The sequence below is a fragment of the Drosophila albomicans genome, chromosome 2R (assembly GCF_009650485.2).
Source record: "Drosophila albomicans strain 15112-1751.03 chromosome 2R, ASM965048v2, whole genome shotgun sequence".
Classification (NCBI taxonomy): Eukaryota; Metazoa; Arthropoda; class Insecta; order Diptera; family Drosophilidae; genus Drosophila; species Drosophila albomicans.
The window spans coordinates 4513354-4539024 of NC_047631.2; the positions used below are offsets into that span (position 1 = coordinate 4513354).

General features: G+C 37.5%; 5 protein-coding genes across 10 annotated transcripts in view; all 5 read right to left on the bottom strand.

Annotated features, from left to right (window-relative positions):
• Positions 1-11272, bottom strand: part of LOC117573877 (maternal protein pumilio) — a 197444-nt gene extending 186172 nt beyond the window's left edge. For both annotated transcript variants that reach the window (XM_034257354.2, XM_052007918.1), the window contains exons 1-3: positions 11149-11272; positions 7964-9211; positions 3786-4655 (exon numbers count right to left, since the gene is read on the bottom strand). In XM_034257354.2, the coding sequence (XP_034113245.2) occupies positions 3786-4655; positions 7964-8287 (1194 nt within the window). In that variant the 5' untranslated portion in view covers positions 8288-9211; positions 11149-11272. The remainder of the gene's footprint in view (positions 1-3785; positions 4656-7963; positions 9212-11148) is intronic.
• A 1733-nt stretch (positions 11273-13005) lies between these two features.
• On the bottom strand, positions 13006-14998 carry LOC117575303 (chromosomal protein D1). Of its 2 annotated transcripts, XM_034259456.2 has the most exons (3): positions 14851-14998; positions 14160-14706; positions 13006-14081 (listed from the first exon to the last, which is right to left on the bottom strand). In XM_034259456.2, the coding sequence occupies exons 2-3, from the start codon at positions 14575-14577 to the stop codon at positions 13336-13338; spliced, it is 1164 nt and encodes a 387-aa protein (XP_034115347.2). In that variant the 5' UTR covers positions 14578-14706; positions 14851-14998; the 3' UTR covers positions 13006-13335. The 2 variants fall into 2 exon arrangements, with proteins under 2 accessions (XP_034115347.2, XP_034115346.2); XM_034259455.2 differs by lacking the exon at positions 14851-14998 and having other exon boundaries at positions 14160-14763.
• A 1806-nt stretch (positions 14999-16804) lies between these two features.
• LOC117575891 (chromosomal protein D1-like) lies at positions 16805-18213 on the bottom strand. Its single transcript, XM_034260332.2, has 3 exons — positions 18089-18213; positions 17386-17812; positions 16805-17313 (listed from the first exon to the last, which is right to left on the bottom strand). The coding sequence occupies exons 2-3, from the start codon at positions 17591-17593 to the stop codon at positions 16967-16969; spliced, it is 555 nt and encodes a 184-aa protein (XP_034116223.1). The 5' UTR covers positions 17594-17812; positions 18089-18213; the 3' UTR covers positions 16805-16966.
• A 1299-nt stretch (positions 18214-19512) lies between these two features.
• On the bottom strand, positions 19513-24689 carry LOC117574664 (dipeptidyl peptidase 9). Of its 2 annotated transcripts, XM_052007382.1 has the most exons (9): positions 23523-24689; positions 22883-23453; positions 22612-22825; positions 21988-22544; positions 21314-21929; positions 20937-21248; positions 20656-20878; positions 20406-20598; positions 19513-20343 (listed from the first exon to the last, which is right to left on the bottom strand). In XM_052007382.1, exons 1-9 carry the CDS (start codon positions 23980-23982, stop codon positions 20142-20144), a joined length of 3348 nt encoding a protein of 1115 aa, XP_051863342.1. In that variant the 5' UTR covers positions 23983-24689; the 3' UTR covers positions 19513-20141. The 2 variants fall into 2 exon arrangements, with proteins under 2 accessions (XP_051863342.1, XP_034114460.1); XM_034258569.2 differs by having other exon boundaries at positions 22883-24689.
• Positions 24690-24761: 72 nt separating this feature from the next.
• LOC117574589 (acylphosphatase-2) lies at positions 24762-25661 on the bottom strand. Of its 3 annotated transcripts, XM_034258472.2 has the most exons (5): positions 25390-25650; positions 25317-25333; positions 25153-25262; positions 24996-25105; positions 24762-24946 (listed from the first exon to the last, which is right to left on the bottom strand). In XM_034258472.2, the coding sequence occupies exons 1-5, from the start codon at positions 25556-25558 to the stop codon at positions 24942-24944; spliced, it is 411 nt and encodes a 136-aa protein (XP_034114363.1). In that variant the 5' UTR covers positions 25559-25650; the 3' UTR covers positions 24762-24941. The 3 variants fall into 3 exon arrangements, with proteins under 3 accessions (XP_034114363.1, XP_051863345.1, XP_034114364.1); XM_052007385.1 differs by lacking the exon at positions 25317-25333 and having other exon boundaries at positions 25460-25657; XM_034258473.2 differs by lacking the exons at positions 24762-24946; positions 25153-25262 and having other exon boundaries at positions 25023-25105; positions 25390-25661.
• Positions 25662-25671: the final 10 nt, after the last annotated feature.

Below are 25671 nucleotides of genomic sequence, written 5' to 3' on the forward strand. Positions count from 1 at the left end.
CATCTGTGTAAATCTATAATTTCACCTTACCAACATGGGTTTGTGAAGTCTAGATCCACTTCTACTAACTTATTGGAGTTCTCTTCTATTGTAATTAAAGGATTCGAGAATAAAATGCAAACGGATGTCATTTACACCGATTTTAGTAAGGCTTTTGACTCTGTTAATCATCACCTCTTACTGTATAAGCTCAATGTTTTAGGGTTTCCTCATAGCCTAATTGAGTGGATATCCTCATACCTTTCCAACAGAATTCAGAATGTTTATTGTAATGGTTTTGTATCTAAATGTGTCCAAGTCACTTCTGGTGTGCCCCAGGGTAGTCATTTGGGTCCTCTATTGTTCACTTTGTTCATAAATGATCTTCCTTCTGTTATTGAGCATTCCCGTGTACTTATGTACGCCGATGACGTTAAGCTTTGCCTGACATTTAATGATAGTCTTGCGAGCTCACTGTTACAATGTGACCTTAATCGTCTAGAATCTTGGTGCAGAGTAAATATGTTACATCTCAACTGCAATAAGTGTAAGTTTATGACCTTTTGTAGGGGTTCTTCCCAGTTAAATAACTATATGTTATATGATACTCCTCTTGAGCGAATTGAAGGTGTGAATGACTTAGGGGTTTTGCTTGATGCAAAACTAAAATTCGATAAACATATTCTGTCTGCTGTAAATAGGGCCATGGGTGTTCTGGGATTCATAAAACGCTGGTCGAAAGAGTTCAATGATCCCGACTTTGTACGTCTCACTGGTTCGTCCTATCCTTGAGTACGGATCTCTTGTCTGGAATCCCCAATATAGGGTTTATCAAGATAGGATTGAATCGGTGCAGAAACAATTCTTATTATTTGCTCTTCGTAGTTTAAATTGGAATCCTAATATTAGATTACCACCGTATCGCAGTAGACTTTTATTACTAAACCTTCCTTCTCTTTCTGACCGCAGAACTATGCAAGGTGCTGTTTTTATACAGAGACTAATTAATGGTGAAATAGACTCTTTGGAGCTGTTAAGTCAAATTAGTTTTGCAGTTCCTGTCAGGATCACTAGGAATTTTCTTCCTCTTTTCATTTCACGTAGATCTACTAACTTTGCTTGCCATAATCCCTTCCGTATTCTGTGTGCGAACTATAATAATCTCAATAACGTAGTTTGCTCTAGTAAATCTATTCCTTTGCTTAAAACCTAATTATTAGCTTATTTATCGAGTATTTAAATGTTATTTATCTTATTATACATTCTATATTCTAACATATTTTTAATCTAATTTAATTAGCTGTCCAGCGTCTTTTAATATTTATTCGCGGTTTTCGTGTAATGCATGCTGTTCACAATTTTTTTTTATTTTGTCTGCGCGTCAACAAGCCCGTGCATGGTATCGCTGGGCCACTTGATGGTACTGCCGTTAGTACGTCAACGTCCAAATAAAAAAAAAAAAAAAAAAAAAAAAAAAAATAAGTGCGAGTGAGACGACTCCGCCTAGTGAGTGCAAAGGATCGACAGTCGTGCTTTTTGATTAACCCTTAAATGGTGCATAGGGTTTAATTGTTCCATTATATTAAAAAGAGTTGAAATGTTTTTATAATTTAATTTTTTATAGTTTGGAAGTTGACAGTAATCCTTGTTTTTGATTACTACATTTTTTATTCAGGTTTTTAATTCTATCATAAAGTTCATATATAAGGTTGGCCAAAAAGTCTTGCGGTATTTCCGATAGGTGTCTTTGCAAGCGCGTAGTTCTAGTTCTATTCGTCGCATCGGTTCATGCTATACCTTTTTGGAAAGCTCTTTTCACGCCCTAACACGTGTTTGATTTATATTTTTTTGTTTTGATTCGTTCGTGAATTATAGCGTCACAAACATGGAGAAAAATAAAGAGAAAATATGGCATATTTTACAGTTCTACTACGATAAAGGCAAAAATGCAACTCATGCTGCCAATAAAATTTGTGCAGTTTATGGACCCAATACAGTTTCCATTTCCACCGCACAACGATGGTTTCAACGTTTTCGTTCTGGTGCAGAGATGGTCGAAGATGCGCCACGGTCCGGAAGGCCTGGCGTCGAAAATTGCGATAAAATCGCTAAATTGATCGAAAGAGATCGGCATAGTAGCGCCGTAGCATCGGCCAAGAGCTGGGCATGAGTCATCAAACCGTTTTAAACCATTTGAAGAAGCTTGGATTCAAAAAAAAGCTCGAAGTGTGGGTGCCACACGACTTGACGCAAAAAAACATTTTTGACCGTATGGATGCATGCGAATCGCTTCTCAATCGCAACAAAATCGACCCGTCTTTGAAGCGGATGGTGACTGGCGATGAAAATTGGATCACTTACGACAACGTGAAGCGCAAACGGTTGTGGTCGAAAAGCGGTGAAGCTGCCCAGACGGTGGCCAAGCCTGGATTGACGGCCAGGAAGGTTCTTCTGTGTGTTTGGTGGAATTAGCAGGGAATCATCCACTATGAGCTGCTCCCCTATGGCCAAACGCTCAATTTGGACCTGTACTGGACCGCTTGAACGCAGCACTCATGCAGAAGAGTCCATCTTTGATCAACAGAGGCCGAATTGTCTTCCATCAGGACAACGCCAGGCCACACACATCTTTGGTGACGCGCCAGAAGCTCCGGGAGCTCGGATGGGAGGTTCTTTTGCATCCACCGTATAGTCCGGATCTCGCACCAAGTGATTACCACCTATTTCTGTCCATGGCGAACGAGCTTGGTAGTCGGAAATTGGTCACAAGAGAGTCCTGTGAAAATTGGCTCTCCGAGTTTTTTGCCAATAGAAAAGCGAGCTTCTATAAGAGGGGCAATATGAAGTTGGCATCTCGTTGGGAACTCGTCATCGAACAAAACGGCGCATATTTGACTTAAATCGCATTATTATAACCAATTTTATGAACAATTGAAAATTCAATAAAAATACCGCAAGACTTTTTGGCCAACCTTATATATAAATATATAATATAATTGCAATCTGACATTTTTGCCTTGCACAAGGGTTAAAATTTAGAGAAAAAATCGTCCGCATACAACCTTTCCCTTCAACAAGCGCGAGCGTACTGAACGTTAACGGAGCTATGCTGCATGCTAAGTTTTGATATTTGATTACATTACATGTGACTAAATTCAAAATGAAGGTAAAAAAAAATGTTCTTCCGCCCAATTTGATTTTTATTGATTATAAAACGGTTTTCTAACCAAAAAAAAATTGATTTTGTTTTCGTGTTACCCCTTAAGCTCGACAGAAAGAAGAGTTATCGGGAGTATTTTAGGAATGATAATTAAATTGACTTTCCAACTATGTTTATGTTATTGTTTTGTTATTGTTATAGAAGTTATTTTTTGTATAGACTGCTTATAAATGGATGTTTTATTTAACCAACTTCGGACAACATTGTATTAGCAATTGCAAGTATACTGAAAAATACCTATATGTAAATTACAAATTAAGCTATTAAACAATTTCTTGATGCTGATGGACTTTGCTTTGCTTGCCATAATTTAAGATAACAACATGCATCATTACAAGATTAAAACACAAATTTCAGCAAATCCAGAGGAATGTGCTATCCTCATATAGCTATTCATAAATGAACCACAATTGCCTATTTTATCATCATCAATCATAGACGATAAGCACAACAGCGACAGATATGTTAATTGATTAGCCCGAAAAGTGGTAAAAAGCTTATCTATCTGCTGGTATGAACTACCACCAGCTTTCGAAGACACAAATACAACCCATATCCATATTTCAATATAGATTAAACTACTCACCGCTGCATTCCGGTTGGCAGCAGCAGCTGCTGCTGCCGAGTTGTTCATATATTGATTCTGTGGCGGCATTAGAGCTGCTCCCATCGCAGCGGCTGCAGCAGCAGCAGCTGCGGCATGCGGTTGTCCACCCATGTAGACGAAGTCCTGTGGTCCACCGGGTGGTCCTAATGGTGGTGGTGGCTTTGGCATGCCTCCATTCATTCCTGGATGCAGTGCACCCGCATGATGATCGTACATACTGTTAGTCGCCGGAGACTGTGCATACGGCGGCATGTGGCCCAAAGCAGCACCAGCGGCAACAGCGGCAGCCACTTGGTTGTTCATGACATGGCTAAGCAGGTTCGAGTTGTATTGATGCTGGCCGGGATGTGTCTGGCCCTGACCTTGTTGCTGTTGCTGCTGTGCTTGCTGCTGACTTGGATGTTGCTGTTGCTGCTGTTGTTGTTGTTGCTGTTGCTGCTGTTGACTGGGATGCGGCTGGCTCAGCCCGCCAAGGCCATTCCCATTTCCCAACCCACTGCCACCGCCCATGAGATGTTGAGGCGGTCCCTGGTTATTCTGTTGCTGAGGATGCTGCTGGGCAGCAACGGCAGCGGCTGCCTGCGACATCATGTGATTATGCTTGGCCACAGCGGCCGCCTGCTGCATAGCAGCCATATTGGCAGCAGCAGCTGCCATCGATGGATGATGCAGCCCTCCATTGGTGCCGCCGCTTGCTCCAACATTTCCCATGCCGCCGAGACCGTTTCCAGCACCCATGCCTATGGTGCCAATTGCACCGGGTCCACCATTGCTGCCATTACCGGGTGGTGCGCCGGGTGCAGCGTTTGCTGGATTCATTGGCGGATTATATTTCCATTTATCCGGATTCTGAAGAGACAATCAAATAGAAAATACATGCTCATTGTTAATTCTTGTTTATTTCTTCAGATCGTTAATTTCAATAATCATCTGTCTCATAATATGACTAAAATAATACAACTTTTCTTTGCCTTTGGTTAACCCTCTAACTTTGGCTTGGACATTGAACAGGCGCCAAATGTAATAATATGTTTTTATAGATACTCATACAATACATTCATTTAATTCAAATGTATACAACTAAAACACAAGTTAGAAAGCGAGTGTGCTCGACTGTGAGATACCCGTTACCCATTTTGAATAAAAGCAAAATATTCCGGTATTATTTTCAAAATATACCGAAAATACTACAAAAATACTAAAAATATGTCAAATTGTGTATTTGGTATATCGATATAGAGTATCATTCAAAAAATACCATAGACGGCACAATATACCAGATTGTCAGCCAACGCTAGTAGGCGTTTTTGCCCATACAAAAGTATTTCTTTAATAACTTCCACAATTTTTATCTGATCGCAACCAAATTTTCAGGTATTATAACTACTATAGTTATTATTGTATATACCAAAATTAAAATTACGCTTAAATTAAATTAGGTTTGTTATGGCAAAATTTTGAAACAAACTTGATCTGCGTGCAAACATGACAAAAGCTGTCGAAAAAATAATATAGCTCTATCTCTTATAGTCTCTGAGATCCAGTGTGTCATACGGACAGACACACAGATGGACAGACAGATATGGCTAGATTGTCTCGGTTATTGATGTTGATCAAGAATATATATACTTTATAGGGTCGGAGATGCCTTCTACATGCTACATACTTTTCCTGCCGGCACAAAGTTATAATACCCTTCTACCCTATGGGTAGCGGGTATAAAAATATACAAAAATTATAAATGCTAAAAACAGAGCAACTTTTCTAGTGGTATTGGTCTTTCTCTGACGTGTTTAAAGGTTAAAACTACTTATGTATTAGCTAGAAAATTTATATATAGTATATTCGTCTTCTAATAATCCTTTGCACAAGAAGTGCAGAAAACAATACAAATTCACTATTAATTGAATATATTTATTATGATAAACAACAATTGTCGAACTTTATAATTGCCTCATTCCTTGCATTAAAATAATATTTTGGGTTTCGCTAAAATCAATGTTTCAATACATCGATGACCTGTGATTTAGTTTTCACTTTTTAGGATTATATTGCAAGCGAACATGATTTAATGTTAATGTTAATGATAATGTTTTTAAATATTATAAATGTAATTTTAAACTGTTATTAAGGGGTAACACAACTGTAACCCGTGTTTCCGTAGCACTCGGCACAAGTGGTGTAAATGTGAACCTCTGGACAAGCAAAATCTTGATCTAAATAAGTATATCTAGGAAATGTCGGACAGAAACCGTGTTTCGAGTAAAACGCGTTGAAAGTTTTTATATGTCATTACATTACATGTGACGGTCCTCCCACTAAAAAAGGTATTTCACGGGCGTTTTTTGTTTTTAGTTAAACTGTCTTTTAAGAAAAAGAAAATTCGCTTTTTTGTTGCTTTAATTCTACAGTGATGTTATTACTTAACAGAACCCACAAATTTAACATTTAATCTTCTGTTCAGTCTGATAAGCTTACATAAACGTATGTTTTTTCAATAAATTCCGATAGTAATCAAATTATTAAAAATCAATTATAAGAACATCTATTTGTGTATAACTCTTATGAAGATTTATTGTGTTTATACGGACAAACAAACAGATTAAGAGACGGACTTGTCTACTTATATCGTCTCGGATGTAATGGCTGATATATATTACAACCCATATCATTGAGACGGTTTTAAAAAAATGTAAAGATTTGAAACGTTTATAAGTATTTAAGTGAATTTGGAACACTAATCTAATCTACAAAATAATTGATAATTATTTTAAGTTCGTTAGTAATTCTTAACTAATTACTTATTTAGAATCTGCAGCATATTTTATCTAAATTTTCATGTGCATCAGATATAATTGAACATTTTAAATAAATATACCATTTTCTATTCGTAATAAAATGATGTCAATGAAACGAACAACAACGGAACAGAAGTCATAACTTGTTGATTTCTGAACAATATTGTGCGACCTTTTTTTTTTTTTTAAGTTTTAGTTAAATCTACTTAATCTTCTTCCATCTCTTGAAGTTACTAATTTCTAGTACCCCTTTATGTTATAAATACCCAACTTGTGATGTATAACTTTGTAATAACTATGTTAGCCAAAACTTTTCCTAACTTTTAAAAATGACTTGTGGCTTATTGGGTAAACACAGCTGATTAAATAATCGGCATTTATTCAGCATCTATTTCAAAATCCAATATTAAAATGCGCGTTTGTTTACTGACAAAAGAGAATAATCTAACCAAATATAAACACAAGCAAATACGACTTGACTGATTTCTTCAAATTATGTTGAAAAACTGACATAAATCAGTAAAATCGAGACTATTACAGCATTCATACAAATTAACTCTAATAGACATTATCAATTAAGGCGATTAATCTATATCAAAACCTAGAATTTGGAGAGTAGTCTAAGTAAATAGATCGTCAAATTGAGTAATTAAACGATTTTCAAAAACTTATTATAAATGAATGACAAGTTTGAATATCTCATCACGAGTATTTCATGATCCGCAAATTATATTATAAAAACTTAGTTTCAATTTCTCCTGGATATTGTCGAGCAAAATGTAAAATCTACGATAAGATCATTTTGAATAATGGCTATTCATTTTTTTGTTCTTTTTTTTTTATTTAAGATTTGGTTTACGACGCCTATTATCATCATTATTATATCATCATAATTTGTTTTGTACATCACCGCGTTTAGACTGATATTTGAATGCATTTGCATGATGAAAGATCATATATGTGATCAGTATCTAATATCCTTTCTTTGACTAAGCAAGTTATTATCTAATACACTCTCAAAATGTTGAAGCTTCTAAATTTTCGTTTATTGTGGTATTTAATGCAGTTAATCCTTTTAATCTTGTGATAAAGAGTGTCTGAAAATTCCTACATAAATTTCAAATTAAAATTAGCCTCATAATGGACTAATTTTTTCACAAAAACCTGTGCTTACCCAAGAATCTAACATTAACATTATTTTAACATTCTCAATGATTTTTCGAAATTTCATAATTATAAACTGTGTTTCGACACAGTATTTTGAAAACTAAGGCCATATATTATAGTTTCTTTCCTATCATTTCTCCCTTATGCATATACAGATTATTGTTTAAAAACACATACTAAAATGTTACTTACATCCATGCCGTGCTCGTCGGCGCAAGCCCAACGCGTTTGCTGCTGCTTTTGGGCGAAGTGTGCTGCGTACTCAGCGGCAGCGGCATCATGGAGCGTTGAGCCAACAGGACCGACACCAACACCACTAACGCCTGGTGATGGACGCTGCTGGAAAACGTAGCCGACAGCAGCAGCGGCTGCCGCAGCACTTGCTGCATCCACATCCTGCGAAGAGGCGACAACATTGTTGCCAGAACGAGTCCCGCCGCCTACAACAATGGCGTCGCTACCAACGCCGACGCCGCCGCGTCCATTGCGATCATCATTACCACCCAGAAACTTCATGTGTTGTAACTGTTGTTGCTGTTGTTGTTGTTGCTGCTGCTGTTGTTGCAAATGTTGAAAGTATGGTGAGTGCGGTGGCGGCAGCGGCGGTGGTCCGAAATGTTGCTGAGGATACGAAGCCTGAGGATGCTGCTGCTGTTGTTGCTGCAGATGAAGCTGCGGCGATGGCGACGTTGGTGGCGCTACCGTCGATATCGAAATCGTGGGCGCGCTTAACAGCTCAATTTTGGCGGCTTTGTGCTACTCAAGCTGATTAATTGGTGCGTATTGCAAAAATGTATTTCGGAATGGCGCGGACACAAAAAAAATAAACAAAACTCGACACGGACGAGAACAGTTTAAAAGTAACTGACGCGGGCTACGTTGATGTTTACGTTGCTGCTTACGTCGCGGTTACGTTACAATTACAGTTTAAAATTATAAACACGTCGACTGCACAGTGGTGATGATCAAATTAAATCGGTTTTGTTTTCACTTGATTTATTGGTTTTATTCACAACTTTTCATTTGTTGTAATTGAATGTGAGTTGCGTTGTTATTTTCACATGCATAGAAACCACACTTTGCACTTCCTTAATATTAAGTATTACTTTACAGCGATTCAAGAGATTAATTCTCTTTGATTATTTTCATCCACTCAAAAAAATGATTTGCATGTTTCGTTTTGTTTGGCTTTGTTTTTTATACATAAATTTACACTATTTAACACAAATTATGAATAATACTTTACACAGTCAAACCAAACAAATAAATTTTTTTACATGCATTCAATAATTACCAATGAGAATCAGTTGAACAATATTTTTTTACAGATCAATCGAAATTTGTTGAGATTTCATTTTATTATAGATTTGCAGTTGTATTGAATTATAATTAGGATGATATTAATTTACACGACGTTTTAATGATGAAAATATACACAAACTGTAAAGAGAAAGAAAGGAAAACCAAAATTAATAAAAGTTATTTTTATTGAAAGAACTCCTAGGATTCAAATGTATACTATTTTCGATAAAAAAAAAAATCGCGAAGATGTAAATATTAAATTTTCAATAATACTTTCACCACTGTGCCAACTTTGAGCTGGTCATGGTAGTCAGACCAACCTAACACGAGCGGCAGGGACGGGGCCAGGGACAGACAGATAACCAGCTGAAGAACATATATACAAAAGATTCACATATACACCATAATCTTAAAATCTGTATGTGAGTAAAATAGAAAATAAATGCTCCGGTCTGCAATGCCCAGCTCTTCTCATTGCGAAAACAATAACAAAGCAGAAAACGTGCAATAAGACGAAGAAGAAGAGCAGAACGGCAGACGACGCTGAATCATGCGCGAAAAAACGAAAGGAAAACGACCGCAGATAGATAAGGGAACAGAGTGGGGGGTCGGTCTGAGCAAAATACATGTAAATTAACATTAAAAATAAATAGATATACGTTGATATATACAAGAACACATACACAAATAGTAATTGAATATGTATGTATGTACGTACATATATACGTATGTATATATGCACAGAGCAAAAACAAGCAGCCGGCAGCGGCCACAAGTTTTGAGGTTAAGTTACAAAATATGTAAGCTATCGTGTTTTTCTAGATTGTTTATATGCGCGCGGCAAGTAAGCAAACCCATCAATGGTTTGCATAAACCTAGTACCCAATTCCCCTCTTCGCTGACCACCCAACCACCCACAAAGCAAATGAGACAAGTGCAGCGTGCGAAACCGCAACGCCTAGAGGGGGCCTTACACAAATACAACATATATATACATACAAAAAAACAAGCACGCACGTACACACACAATCAACATATAAAAACAAAAATAAAGATAAACGCCAAAAAAGAGACATGAAAAACAAAATCACGAGAATAAACAGTATAAAAAGGAGCCAAACGAACAACGCGAACGATGCGCACTGCAAATTCAAAAGGGGGTGTGGCAAGCGCAGCAATGAATATGTACATATGTATGTATGTGTACATTTAAAAAAAAATTATATATCAATAATTTCGTTAAGTATGAAATTGCATAATTAAAATAACTCTTGGCAGCCAATGATGTTTAGTTTGTTTATTTGCGCGTCGGCGTCGCTAGCGGCAGCGACGGTGACATCGGCACTCTTATTGGGAAAATTCTTGTATACAAATTCACGCAAGAAAGAGAAGGAGGAGAGCAAGCAGGCAGGCAGCAAAGCAAGAGAGCGAAATGAGCGAAAAAAGAAGAAACAAATTAAACACTGCCGTGCAAATGTAAAGAAGAAGCAAATGGCTGCCGCTGACAAGGAAGAAAAAGATATAAGGCAAAGGCGGATAATGGACAAACGGACGACGACATAGTACATTACATACAAACACGCATACGCACGCACTCACACACAAACACACACACATACAAGATTGATCTGGGCATTTTGCGAGCCAATCGGAAAAATACATTTAGCAGGTCCGCACGAAAAATTTTCCCTAACTAAACTAGTAGCAAAATCACACATTTAAGGGGTCGTTTAATTGATTTTTACCTTTTACGCTTGCAAAACTTATTTTTTCGCGACTATTTATACATATATGTTTATAAAAAAAAGAAGGCAGCAGTGTTCGTCTGGCCGCTTCTCGTCTGGATTTACTTACACACACACACATTAAATATATACATATGTACATACATATAACAACATTTTTGCAGCCGCCGCCGCAGTCGCAACAAAAAGGAAACGACGATGACAATGTAAAAAGAGGCATGCAGTCGGAGGCAAAGCAAAGGCAGCAGCAGAAAAATGTGTCTCAGTATGAAAAATTTAATATGTATAGAATACAAAATAATTACATATATTATTTATTTTGGCACTTACACATGCACTTAATGACTTGATAATCACGCGCGAAATGCTCTCAATTTTTTATGTTATTAGTTTTGCGTGGATTTGTGTGTTTAATTTAAATTATTTAAATTACAATTATTTACACAGGATGAAGAAGAATACGGCTAAGAATTCTTCGTCGTCGTCGTCGCGAGAACGATAATAAAGCGAATGCGAATGCAAAGACACAGCGCCAGCGTCGAAAACACAAAAAACCATCAGGAGACTGCGCTCAGAGCGAAAAAAACAGAGAGAGCAAGTGATGCAAGTGAGAGAGCATGTGCCGCTAAACAGTGTGCCCAGTTGCGCAAATGTTCATTAGACAAACATCTAGAATAACAAAAATGTTATTGGCATTTAACAGAAAAATTGGCGACAGTTGAGAGTTATCGAAATGAAAATATTAACAAAGATGCATTTAAACACTAACTTTTCCACATGCAATAATCGTCAAAAATAACGTATATATGTCTTTTATTAACTAATTCTTGATCTTTATTTATATGTATAGATTCAATGAATATGCTATGTATTTGTATGTACAAATATATTTAAACTAGAAATATTTAAATCAAATTAAATACATCGACCCCGCTCTCATACACATGCACTTAATATAAACAAAAGAAGCTCGAAAACAGCAGCACTAGAACAGCTGCTGCTAAACGCCGACAGAATTGTCGCATCTCATAAATGAAGACATTCCAGGAGAACTCAACAGGATTGCCACTTCTCATAAATGTCCATTATCGGGAGAGTTCATGAATTAACATTGTGCTAAATTAAACAGTTACTATAAATCAACATAATATAATTATGTGAATAAAATGTTGAACTCACACATAGAATAACTTGAGGGAAATGGGAATAAAAGTTCTAGGTTTAATCAAATTAAATTTGATATGCTCATGCCATTTTAATAGTTTCATTAAGTATGTTTTTGCACATAACAACAAAAACATTTGTCTCAATCGATTTTGGAGCCCGCAAGTTGAGGGCCGCAACAAATTTCATTTAATGCATCAAACACAAACACACATGCGCATACACTCACGCACACAAGCCACAAATAGAATTCTTTGGCCGCTGTTGTTTGCCTGTGTATTGTTTTGTTTCTGTTAGCGGCTTTTTTTTAACAATTTAATTGCTTTCATACTGTTTTGTCAATCAAATTGCTCTACAACTAATTGCAAGGATAATACACACACAATTTATATACTTTTTTTATTTCGAACGCGTTTCTTTACTCATTAATTTGTTACATTGCAATTTTACGCAAAAAATTGAATGCTGCTCACACCACTAACACGAGAATTATTTGGAAACACTTAGTACATAAGCACTTAAATCGTTAATACTTTTATATTTTTGATTTTTGTAAGCATAAAATATTATTCACCTTAGCTTATTTGAAAAATTTACATATGTATGTATTACAAACACGCTGTTCCTACAAACGATTTACAATAACAGAATGGCAAGTAATCGACTAGCAGGAATATCGATTTAAAGCGATAACTCTTATCATATTTTTGGTATTTCGAAGCTTACTCTTAAAAGAAAACTAATTAAATATAATTTAAATGTCGACATTTAGATATCAACAACTGAGAGTGTTTCAATTAAAATCTTCAAATCTATATTCTTTATTTAATAAATTTAAAGTTGTACTCATTTTGGCACTGTTACCGCTCTGAATCTGCTCGCAACAGTGTATGAAAAATTAACATTAACATGTATCAAAACATTTTTACAAGCAGTTAAATTCAAATTTGTTTACCTGATATACGGAGTTTCAATACCGAAGTATAGAACTATTCAAGAAAAATTAAAGTACACCAACCAAAATTGACCGATAATGCGTACGCATCACATTTATTACTTCTGTTTAAGTTGTATTGATATATGTGTATATACTAGGAAATATTGTTTTTATGGTAAACGTATTTAAACCGAAGTGAAATGTTACTGATAATTCCTCTCAATATTTTTTTTGTTTTACAATTACTTATAAGTAGAGTTACATAGTAACGGAGTGATTGTGAAATAAATCAAATGAAGATTACAAAAATATTGACTTCTTCGTATATTGAGTATTGGGAATGGGTGAACAAATTTGTTTCTGAATTATTATTCAGCTGCTGATGTGTACGTGTGAGTTAGATATATAAAAGAAAATTAAGCACCGGCCCAATTTGGTTCATCGGAGATACACTCAACGGATCCATCACGAGCATCGCCCTCGCCATCGGAATCATCGTCGTCGCCATTTTCTGATACATCGCGTTTCTTCTTCTCCAACTTGGAATCTTTGTTGGTTGCTGTTTTAACTTGAACATCCGACAAATTATCGCCATCACTGTTGCCATCAGCGCCATCATCCCCGCCGTTGGCATCTTCATTTTTTGCTGCCTTCGGGCGTCCTCGAGGTCCAAGCTTCTTTAATGAAGACTCGTTTTCCTGTTCATTAGATGAATCTGGCTCACCGGCATCCACTTGAGAGCTGGGCGATTTGTCTACCTTGGGGCGACCGCGTGGTTTGCCACCCGATTGCGAATTATTACCAGTCAGCGAAGGACGCCCGCGTTTCTTTGGGGTGGACACAACAGCTGGCGGCTGATCCTCATCCCCGTCCATATCGCCTTCGGCACTTTCGTCCTCCGGCTGCTCGTCTCCAGTATTACTATTATTGGCTTTTGGACGACCACGCGGACGACCCGATGGCACATACGGAGTTGCGGCTTTCGAGTTCAGCGATGGGCGTCCCCGTTTTTTGGATGCTACTTCGCCATCCGAGCCAGCAGCAGTTGAGGATGCGCCACCCTTTGGACGTCCGGTGCCGCGTCCAGTGCGGACAATGTTCAAGTTAACGGCGCCAGTTGAAGGGCGTCCCACAGGACGACGCTCTTCTTCCTCATCGTCCTCTTTGGGTAAAAAAAAATAAATAAAACATTTTTTTTATAAAAAGAAAAAAAATAAAATAAAATATGGTTGGTTATTACCTTCTGCATCACTCGGTTGATGCTTGCGTGGTCTTCCCAGTTTGCGCCGCTTGGCAGATGAGGGCGACTTTTGTTGCTGCTTAGCCTGCGGCTCATCTTCTGTATCATCGGCATCGCCATCATCATCTTCCTCATTCTCGCTCTTATCCAGCTTGGGTTCTTGGCGTGGGCGCCCGCGACCTTTACCGGTGCTCTTCACCTTGACCTCTTGCACCGCTTCGCCGCCCTCATTATCGCTGGTTGCCGCATCTCCAGCTGGATTCTTTGGAGGTCGGCCGCGTCCCTTGCTTTTCTTCGATGGACGTCCTCGCTTTTTGGGTATTGTTGGACCGGGACTTCCCGCTGCCGGTGCAGCTTCGCGCTTGCTTCCCGCCTTTGCGGGACGACCTCGTTTTTTAACCACTGCGATGTCTTCCATTTTGGTGTTTTGTTGATTTCTGTATTTTATGCTTGATTCACAAATCTTTAAATCTCTGATTTTATTTTGTATATTTTACAAAAGTTACGGCTTTTTCTTTTCGTTCCTTTTGTTTTAAAGTTTCGCAATCTTTTTTTTCATAGAAGTACAAAAGTAAATTCGAGACAAAATGGTAGAAAATGAAAAATGGCAAATTCGTCTTTAATGCACAAAATGACAGCATACACACAGCAATTGCTCGAAAATTTTTTTCTTTTGATTAATTTCTATTACCTTTTGTGAGTGGCAAATGCGCATCAAGCGAAGAACGCCGAATAAATGAAAATAGGCTTCTTTTATGAAGTTTTTATCGCTTTCTTCTATGCAGCCCTGGCACAAAAATGTTTTGCTATCGGATGTACAATGAGTTGCCCCAATCTAAAATGTACAACTATTATTATTGCACTTTACGAATAATTGTAAATACTGTATTGATTTCATTAGTAGTCCGAATTAAGACAAGTTTAACTTATTGAAGTTTACGTTGCTGTCAGAATAAAAGGCCACATAAAATGTATTATCGATATCGATAATTTACGAAAAGGTAAGCAAAACCCGTTAAAGTTTAAATGAGACGTTTTTGTTTTCATTATTACAATTAAAGCAAAATAACCAAAATATTTTTAAATATTTTCTAATTTTTACAGGAAATAGATAATTTGCATTATTCAAGTTTTCGTTTGTTACCAACTAGAAAAAAATTAAATGGAAGACAATCTTTTCATGTTAAATTAATATATACAATTCTTATTATATACATTACTTATTATTGCAGATAATTGTTCTCGTCCTACTCTAAAAAGTAAACAACCAAAAAAAAATAAATAAAAAAAGGTATTAAAATCTGCATTGATTTCATATTCGGGTGCCGGCCGGCACATCATGTATGTTTTTACATTTATCGGGATAATAGCTTGATTGCATTTTTCTCTGCCTAGGGTTGCCAAGTAACAATAGTATTTTCTCCATTTTTAAAATGTTTATTTTTTGGTAAATTTTAGTTTGCGTTGCCTTTCAGTAACAAGGATATTTATTGCACACTATAAATGTATATATACATTCAAACATTTGGAGGGATTTTAAATGCTTGATGCCTCCCTCTGGATGTATTCATATGTACATACATATTAATAAAAGTGTGTACTGTACATTCATATACATTCAGTATCTACGTAAACATTTTACATTGCAGGGTTTTACAGTGGATCTAAGATTATATCAACTGTGCAGAAATATAGAAATACAGTTTTTCAATTACCATAAGAATCATAAAAGTTATACAAAAACAATTTTAAATTTTTTAAATATTTATGTTCCAGATAACATTTGAATAAAATTAATTTAATTATAATTCATCCCAATTTAAGTTTGACAACATTAAGGATTAAGAAATAAAAATCGGGAATATTTTATTTATGTACATATGTATTTTTTTGCTCTTCCTACAGAAGCAAATATAAGTATCACGTTAAATTGTGAATGGCAAAAATATGTTCCTAAAGAATGTATCCCTTTAAAAAATATGAAAATCATATCATATGTTTCACAATGTGATTTTTGTGAGTTGCATAGTCAATTTATTGATTACAAAAGGCAAACATTCTTAATGTTAATTTGAACGAACATATTTACGAACATATAGGGTGGATCAATGTTTCGTACATGCATACATTCAAAAGTATGTACATATCCTGTATATACCTACTATGTATGTATTTCAGTCATCCTGAATACATAGTATGTATACAAATATGTATGTATGTATATTCAATAGATTAATTTTTTGGTAGGCGTCATAAAATCTTTTCTCAAATACTTTTTGCGCATTTGATTTATAAGAAAATAGGGAAGCCTTGACATTTTATTTCTTGTATTGATTGGCTTCGAATTTGTTTTTTCATTTAATTTTTTTTTAGATGGATAATTCATTTAGATCATTGAATCCGAAATCAGAATTCTCCTTTTTCATCACCATTTAAATAAGAAGTTTAGCAACACTATATTTGGTAATTTGCAGTCTTTGTACTCTACATACATATGTACAGTACCGTTTCACTAGTACTGATATTCCCGCTTTGCTGCATTTTAATGGATATGCATGATCGCTTCACGCTTAGAATAGCATCATGATGCTGAAAATGATCATAGGACCAAATAATCATTAATTATTAAATAAAAGTGCTTGCAGTTTTTTTTTGCATTCGTTTATTTACTTAGGTTTGTCACTAATCAAGGGTACATATTATTGGATAGGTGCTTTTTTAATGAAACTTATTTTTTTGAATAAAATTAATAGCTCAAAAAAGCTAAACGTCTAGTCTTTAATGTAGTTGAATTTTGAGTTTATATATTAAAAAAGCTTAATTAACTTGCTGGGAGACGGCGACTTTATGTTGTCGGCGAGTGGCTGGCGACCGCGTTTTTTTGGCGTCCCAGGTTCTTCGTCCACTTCCTCAGAGTCGTCAACAACCAGCTGATTTACCTTTGGGCGTCCACGCGGACGTCCAGTCGGCACGTATGGCCCACGCTTTGCCTTTGGGCGTCCGGGCTTGCGGCCAGTGCGAATGATGTTCAGCTTGGTCGAAGGGTTGCCACTTGGCGGACGTCCCAGGGGGCGTCCTGTTGGCACATACGTGTATGGCTTCTTCTTCGAGGGACGACCAAGGTGGCGCACAGGCTCCTCAGCGTTTTCCAACGCTAAATATACAAATTAAATAATTTATTGAAACTGTACCACTGCACGGTACTGTACTCTGAAACTACTCTCACCTTTCTTGACAGGAGTTCCCGCTACTTTCTTGGGCTTAGGCGTTGCTTTTTTCGGAGTGGGAAGTACTACTTTGACTGGCGTCTTCTTATCTTTCTTAGCGCTTGTTGGGTCTTCGATTTTCTTTGGCCGACCGCGTCCATTCCCTGAAGGGGTTTTTGGAGTTTTTGGGCCTGTTGAGGGCCTTCCGCGTTTCTTGATGGTTTCCATTATAATGCTTGTTTAATATATTTTCGCGCCTTTTCAGTACAAAAAAAACTATTTGGACACTACTTTTTTCAGTTGGTTGTTTACTGCAAGAAGGTTACAAGTTTAATAATGCTCAGGCATCGGTCCAAGCATCTTTTTGGTTTTCGTTTTTCGCTGCAACTCTGGTATAACACCAATCGATATGTAGATATCCCAATTTTTGCAACTCTGCTACAGCACCTATCGATATGTAAATATCGGAATTATTATCGAATATAATTCATTTGAAGTTATAATCTCAAAAATTGTAACGAGTGAGTAATTTAAATAATTTGCTTCATGTCAACCAGAAGAATAAAAAAGGAGGTATTTTAACAGAAATTAAATATTTTTTTAATTCGTTGTAAACTAGTATTATTAAAAATGGGATATTAGATTTTTTTGTTTTTTTTTTTTATTGAATAATGATTTATAGTTTTTAAATAAAAATATCACTCTTAGAATTGAGTAACAAACCTTGCAGAACCTTGCACATTCGTTATAATTTTAAAATTGAAATTTTGTTGTAAGTCGGCTATAAGATTAATACAACAAAAAAAAATCAGTCAAAATTATTGTAGTGTTTTATCGTTTTACTCAATTATAATTATTATGCTGTCGTTACTGAAGTACTCAAATATACTGACTAACTTTAATAAAATACAACATTTTAAACTAATGCTACTTGGTTTTTATAGATGACAAATAATGGTTTACAGATTTGAATAATTATAATACTCTATTTAGACCAAGCTCATCTGATTCAATAGTGCAGTTTACACCAAAAATGCATCACGCGAACAGCTGTTTAGTAGTATAAAAATAAAAAAACTCAGGCAGAAAGAAGAAGAATATCACAAGCAATTGAAAAAAATCAACTAAAAATTGGATAATTTTTATTAAAATGCGATACTGGGAGCGCTTTATTAAAAGATACTTCTTCCCAGGGCACCTTCGAAAAATAAAATTTTAATTAATATCATATAATAGCTTGGGCTTTTGGAGTTATTATTTTGTCCTCATTATCAAATTTAAATGATTCCAACGAACAAAAAAATTTCACAAATGATGTCGATAAGAACGTAAATTAAAAAAAGAGACTAACAATGGTTTTTCACAATTTTTGGTCGCAAGGCGTATCACCTCCAAAATTGTAACAAACTTGATCTGCGTAATGACAAAAAAGTCGAAGTAATGAGGTATTTTAATCGCTTTTACTTGTTTCTATTAAAATAGTCTATACAAATACAAATCTACGAGAATATGCCAATGCCTATTTCGCCTTATCAGTAGCGTTCAATCACTTATAGTAATTGGACCCTAATTAAATGTAATTAACGACAAATATATATTGATGTGGACCTCAACCAACGATAATTCTAATAGCCGAAATATATAATTATTTCAAATTCATTTTGTAAAATATTTATTTTCAGTATCTGTACAAAAGGGATCACAAAATAAAAATGAAATTTGCAAATTATTAAAAAAAACTTAAAATTTATAATTTAATTCCACTTGATGTATGCTGATTTTGTTCTGAAAAAGACATAGTTGATAAACGGAAAATACTTAATTAGAATGCCAAACCAAATTATGTTATAATACAAAGGGGTTAAGGCTATACGTCAGCTGACTAATATTTAACTCCAAAGTAAAATAAAGGAAGACGTAGAAAATATCATGAGGTGACAGTTCATGTGACCAATTTAATACTGATAATAAAGATGATAGTCAGAACACAATACACATGTATAGTCATTTTATTGGTGAATTGTGATAATACCAATCAAAATTAATTTCATTACCGATATTAAAGAGAAGAGAGAAGGAATTGAATAAAAAGTGATCCAATACATAAAAGAGGAATTTAGTAAATTAAATGAATAGTTCAATCATAATTTCATGTACTTGCTTCAGCCAGAGGTTTATTTTTATTTAATTTTTTTGCGGTTTTGTTTTTATTTGTTTCATTATTTTTTAACTCATTTAAATATACATATATTGCATGGTGTTTACCAATTATTAGGAGATATACAATCGTTCATATAATATAAGTAGAAACTATATAATTAATTGATGGCCAGCACGAGAAGCATGACATTTTAGAATTAGGCTTTGTGAGGGATAAGACGCGTCTTGGTATGAATATATGCATATATAAAAACATTCAGAAATCTTACGACTTAGTTTAAAAAAATATACACTTGTGCAGAGATAACACAATTAAATATTAATTAAGAGTATGTGTAATGAAAAAATAATATAGTAATAGATTCATAAATTAATTACAGTGAATATCTGAGTAGAGCAGTATTTTAACGGAGGCAGGGCAAAGGTTTGTTGTTGTTTTTGTGTTAGTTCATCGACTGTTTTGTTTATTTTTGTTTTTTTATTTTTGTAATGAAATATATTGCAGGAAAGAGTGTAAAATATGTTTTCCGATTAATGTCCGATTCACGATTTTTAAAAAAACAACGAATACGTTACGATATTTGATATAGAACGGGATTAACGCGATTTATGAATCTCATAAGTTTTGCAAGAATGATAATAACTTTGTTTCGTAGTTCTTATTCGATTCCAAATTGCGCAAAGAATGTCGCTCCTCGGGAAAGAGATGAAGCGAGTAGGGTTTATTGGCTTTGTTTAATGCGCTGATCAGTCGTGAGGTGTGATAAAAGTGGACATTCTCATCGATTAGACCATGGATGAGAAGCAGACGATTATCCCTGCAAACGAGTTGTTAAATTAAAAATTCAATAGGTAATTTACCTAAAGAAGAAATGCTTACTCTTCGGGAAATGAATGCACGTAGTTGAGCACAGAGCCTGCCGTGTAACCAGCTTCATTAAACTGCGGCAGATCCATATATCGTTCCGTATAGCCAGTATCGTAAAACTCCCAATTAGTTACTGGTGCACCAGCGATAGCTACCTTAAATATTTCCGGATACTGTACCAATCCCATCAGACTCAAATATCCACCTGTAAAAATCGACAAGAGTTAAAGTGTCGAGAAAAATAATTAAAGAAGTTGCTTACCATAGGACCAGCCATGTATGGCAACGCGATCCATGTCAATGTAACCCAATTGATCAGACAGAATGCGCAAAGCATCCACTTGATCCGTGAGCTCCACCTGACCCATGCGACCTCGTATATGACTCTCAAAACGTATGCCTCGATGTCTGGAGCCCCGGGAATCTATACAAATTACACAATAGCCCTGAGCTGCCAGCATGTGCATACGTAATTGATGTTTACCCTGTGAAGTTGAAATTATGTTCAATAAAAATTGATTAACGCCTTAAGTGCCGACAGACCTTGAAGGTATTGTTGACGGTTTGCACTTCGGGACCACCATAAACATTGAGCACCGTTGGATATTTGACACCGAGTTGAAAATTGTGTGGCTTAAAGACCATGCCATAGACAATTTCCCCCGATGGCAATTGAGGTCGAAAGATTTGTGGGCAATATTGCGGCTCCGGCTTGCCGCCCTCATGAAGAAAGCCAACCAATGAAATCTGAATACCATTGACACCACCATTCTGGCAGGTTTGCGCCAAACGCATCACCTTACAGCTTGGCAATCGTTGGATATTACAATAGACTAGCAGCATTAGTTGACATTGCTGTAATTACGGATACAATTAGCAATTGCTATAGATGAAATTGCATTGATCAATCTAGTTCTTACATCATCAAATTCCACTAGATATGAATAGCCAGGTTCGGTGAGCAGACGTATATGCTCCGGGCGTTGCAAACTAACCACGTACAGATGCTTCTCCAACGGCGTATCACGCAATCCAACAAAATATACCAGCTGATTGGGTTTATCGACCCACAAATTGCGTGCCAACACCTCCCATTCACCGCTTGTCAGTGCGACTTTATTCACTATTCTCGGTTGTAGCGCAGAAGGTTCTACAAAATTCGGTTGCGCCTGCTGGGCAGTCATAGCACTTCCGTCTGTTTGGCAGCCATTAACATGGGAAAGCAACAGGCTAGACGTGACCAGATACAAATGCCTGAAGCCCGTCTCTTCTGATGCCCAGACATATGTTGCACTTATGTCGCTAATCTCTAGGAAGTATAGCATGTCATGGACATTAATCCAGCTCTCCGATTGCTCCGTATAGATGACTTGCAGTGGCGTTATTGTTCGATTGTATGGACTCCGCCAACTGTGATCTCCAATTGAATCTGTTGGTGTAGACACCTGACTGCTGTAGGACTCACAAAAGTTGTCCAGTGGTATCAGTATGACATCCAGCCGTTGTTGCTTACGATCCAGTCCCTGAAGCCACACACTGGAAATGCAAAACATGTCGAATAAGAGAGGAAATGCTACATTATAAAGATACTTACTAGTTGGCATCTGGCGTCCAGCCCACACGAACAATGTACTCCAGCCATGGAAATACTACGAGCAGTGAATATGGTAAATCTTTGATGCTAATCTCACTGATTTGCAGCGCCTCATTGAGCACAAACTGCACAAGCTTCAGCTTGGACTTGGCATTCGGTGTACCGCTGCGAGGAAAACGATACTCGTCCACCTCGCCAGGCACCGCTGTCGACGATGGGAACGTGTACAGAGAGACGTCGGTTTCATCCACCTCCTCGTAAACAATACGATAGATGCCATCATCCGAATGCGGTTGCCACCAATAGCCCTGATAGCGACTGAATTCCTCCTGCATCACATATGATGGCACACCGGCGCTTAAAGCATCGTCTGCGTAGGTGCGACGTCCGCTTCTCGTGAATGTCAGACGCTTCTCATGGCCGCTGAGAGTGTGCGTTACCCAAATATCACAGTCACTGATGTACGCAATCAGATCCGAGTTCTGTGGGCAGATTTGCGGATCCAGTGCACTCCACTCGGGACACGTGCGCAGCTGCGTTGGAAACAGCAGGCTAGACTATAAACATTAAAAATAGATTAAAATTTTAATTGGTTTTGTTTGAATAGTTATGCAACTCGCTCACATTGTAACCCGTGTCCAGGCACTGATATAGATCGTTGAAACAGGGAAAGACTATCTTGCCGCTGGGTTTGTGCAGCTCGTACGATGTGATGCCCCATGTGGGCAGCCGCTTCCGCTCCAGCAGCAGTTGAAACTCCTTGGCATAGGGACAAGAGCTGCCGCTGCCCACGTGACTGCTGGGAATAGGCTGCTGCAGCAAGGGTTGCCAATCCAGCCTGTGTGGGAGAAAATTTAGATTAATCAATTGAAAGTCGAGGACTAGCAACGCTTACATGGGCTTGGGCTGTACACCGAAATGGAACGTGGGCATGTTGATGGTGGGCGATGCACCGCCACTTCGTGGGCTGCCAACGTTGGACTGCTCAATGTCGCCTCCCAGCTGCTGCAACAGCAATTGCTGCTCGTCCTGCTGCATTAGATTGATATCGGTATATATCAGCGTTGTCTCCCACGTATGTGGCGGCGTGCTAAGGAAATAACACCGGGCCCGGCCATCGGACAGATGACGGAATTGCACATTCGTTGGCACCATCGTCGACAGATTCGACAAATCCTTACGAATTTCCTGCACAAAAGATTTGTTTTCCGCCCACGTTTTGGATGGCGTCGGTGCCGCAATGTGTCCATCATTATCGACCGCATCATCCTCATCCTCCTCGTCGCCATCGTCACAGTCCTCGCAATCATTGCCACCGCCCAAACCATGCGGCGGTGTCCCACTAGTGGGTGAACTCAAATGATTGGTAATTGCGGATGCGGCGGCCACAACTACCTCAGTGGTGGTCGCTGTCGCCGCTGCAGCTGCGGCCGTAATGGGCGACGTGAGGGAATTGAGAGCGCTGCCTATTGAGGAGTAAAATGCATTAGCTGTGGTACCCAGCGAGCCCATGCTCGTAAGACTAGCAATCGAACCGGCACCAATGCCGCCAACTCCTCCAACTCCAATTCCCGACAATCCGACTCCCGAATGCGTTGAGCTCGGCGTGCTGGCTGCGCTGTGACTTCGCTCCATGGCGCTGCTGCTGCTGTTCGCAACGCTGACCGCCGTGGAGACACGTGAGGTGAAGCCATCGAGTAGATTGACAAACGATGTGGCTGCTGCATTTGTTATGCTATGGCTGCGTTGATGGCCGCTGTTGTTCTTTCCGCTTGTTCGCTTGTTACTGCTGTTATTATTGTTATTGTTGCTGCTGCCGCTTCCCGTGGTACTGATTGTGTCAGTGGTTGTCGTTTCGCCAGCCAACAGAACGCCAGCTGCGGAGCCTGTGGCATTTGGGCCGCCAAGATTAACAACGCTTAGCGGCGAGCTGCGCGAAGTTTGTTGTGGTTGCTGTTGTTGTGTAGCTTGCGTTCTGATTATGTTGTTGTCCATTTTGTTTTGTATTTTTGTATCGTTTGTCTCGATTGTGCTCGTGAAATTCACAATTGCAGAACGCAGTTTTTGTTTTCACTTAAAATTCCAAATTGACCCAAATTCGTTTACCACGTACACACACACACGCACATAAAGAGGGACAACTTCTATGTCCCTTTACAAACACACACAGAGACGACAGACAGACGGACAGTCACTCACACACACACTCCCCAGACGCATACACGCTCACACTCACACAGCCATTCGTTGTTTTGTTATTGTTGTTATCGCCTGCTTCATTTCTTTTCTTGAAGCACAACCTCGTTTTGTTTATGTATGCAAGTATTTACTATCAACAAAATGTTTAACTTTTCCAGAGTGGTCTTTCAGTTGTCTGCTGATCGGCTTTTCATTTTCTTTCTTTTGTGCTCCTCTCTCTTCTCCTTTCTTCGCAACGACGACGATGTGGTCGTTTGGTAATTGTTGTTGCTTTAATTTTTTATCGTCTCTTTTGCAAAAAAAAGTGAAAGTCTTGCGCGTGTGTTAAAAGTGCGGTCCCAACTCACAAATGTGCGAAGGTTATCGCATGGGATAGAAACAACATTTAAAATCTGCGAGCATATGTATTGGGCCAATTAGTTGAATTACTATTTAAGTTGTTTTTATTGTTTGTCACACAGTTCGTCACAATGGGAGAAATGATTTCCACCGTAATGCCGTTTGTTTTACTTGATTTACAGCGTGACCGCAGGTGCAATTTCCAAATATACCATATTGTTTAAAAAAAAATACCATTTTCTCAGTGAACATACATATATTTAGCTTGGCTACATTCAATTAATGATGTGCAATTTATAAACATTTTTGTGCAGTGTCGTTGGTAGGATTGGCATTTATTTCAATTGAGGGATGGAAAATTTACGGAAATTGATTGATTCCAAACATCCGTTGTAACATCCATTAGTAAGATACAATTACACTAAACAAAAGAATAAAAACAATTCAGCTTTAATGGTTTATGTACTCACTTCGTATTGTAAACTCCTCGAAAGTAAACTCCACCAATTCGGTTGTTGGACCAAAAACACATTTGTCAATGCGACTGGTGGGACTACCGGTATACGTCAACCAAAGGCGCCTGAAATAAAACATTTTTAAACCATTTTTTATATTAGGACAACTTACATCGCCTCAAAGCTACGTGGATTTCCCTGAATCAGCCCCAAAATAGTGCCATTCTCTGAATTCATACACCAACCGCGAACTCCCAGTTTTTGGGCTCGTCGCAGGGTATACTACAAAAATTGAAGTGATCACGGAAAATGATCAAATTAATTTAAATTGCTTACATGTCGAAATGATACGTCTGCAATTAAATATCAATTGAAATTGATGCTAACTTTAAAAAGCTGCACAACTAACCCTTAACAATGCCAAATACTTCAAATTCACAGCTTTTTATAACTACAGTTTGATTTTCGACGACACTAACTTTTGCTGGTTCCGGTCGTTGCAACACATTCGTTTTTTTGGTACCATGCGTTCTCAGTGCTGATTTTTCAGTTTGAGTCGCAACACTTGGCGACTTCATTATTATTTAATTTGAGTATGGAAAATATGTTTGATATTAAACTATTAATTTTGAAAAAATGAGTTAAGAAACACTGGCCGCCTATCGACTATCGTTCTAGCTACGAACCATCG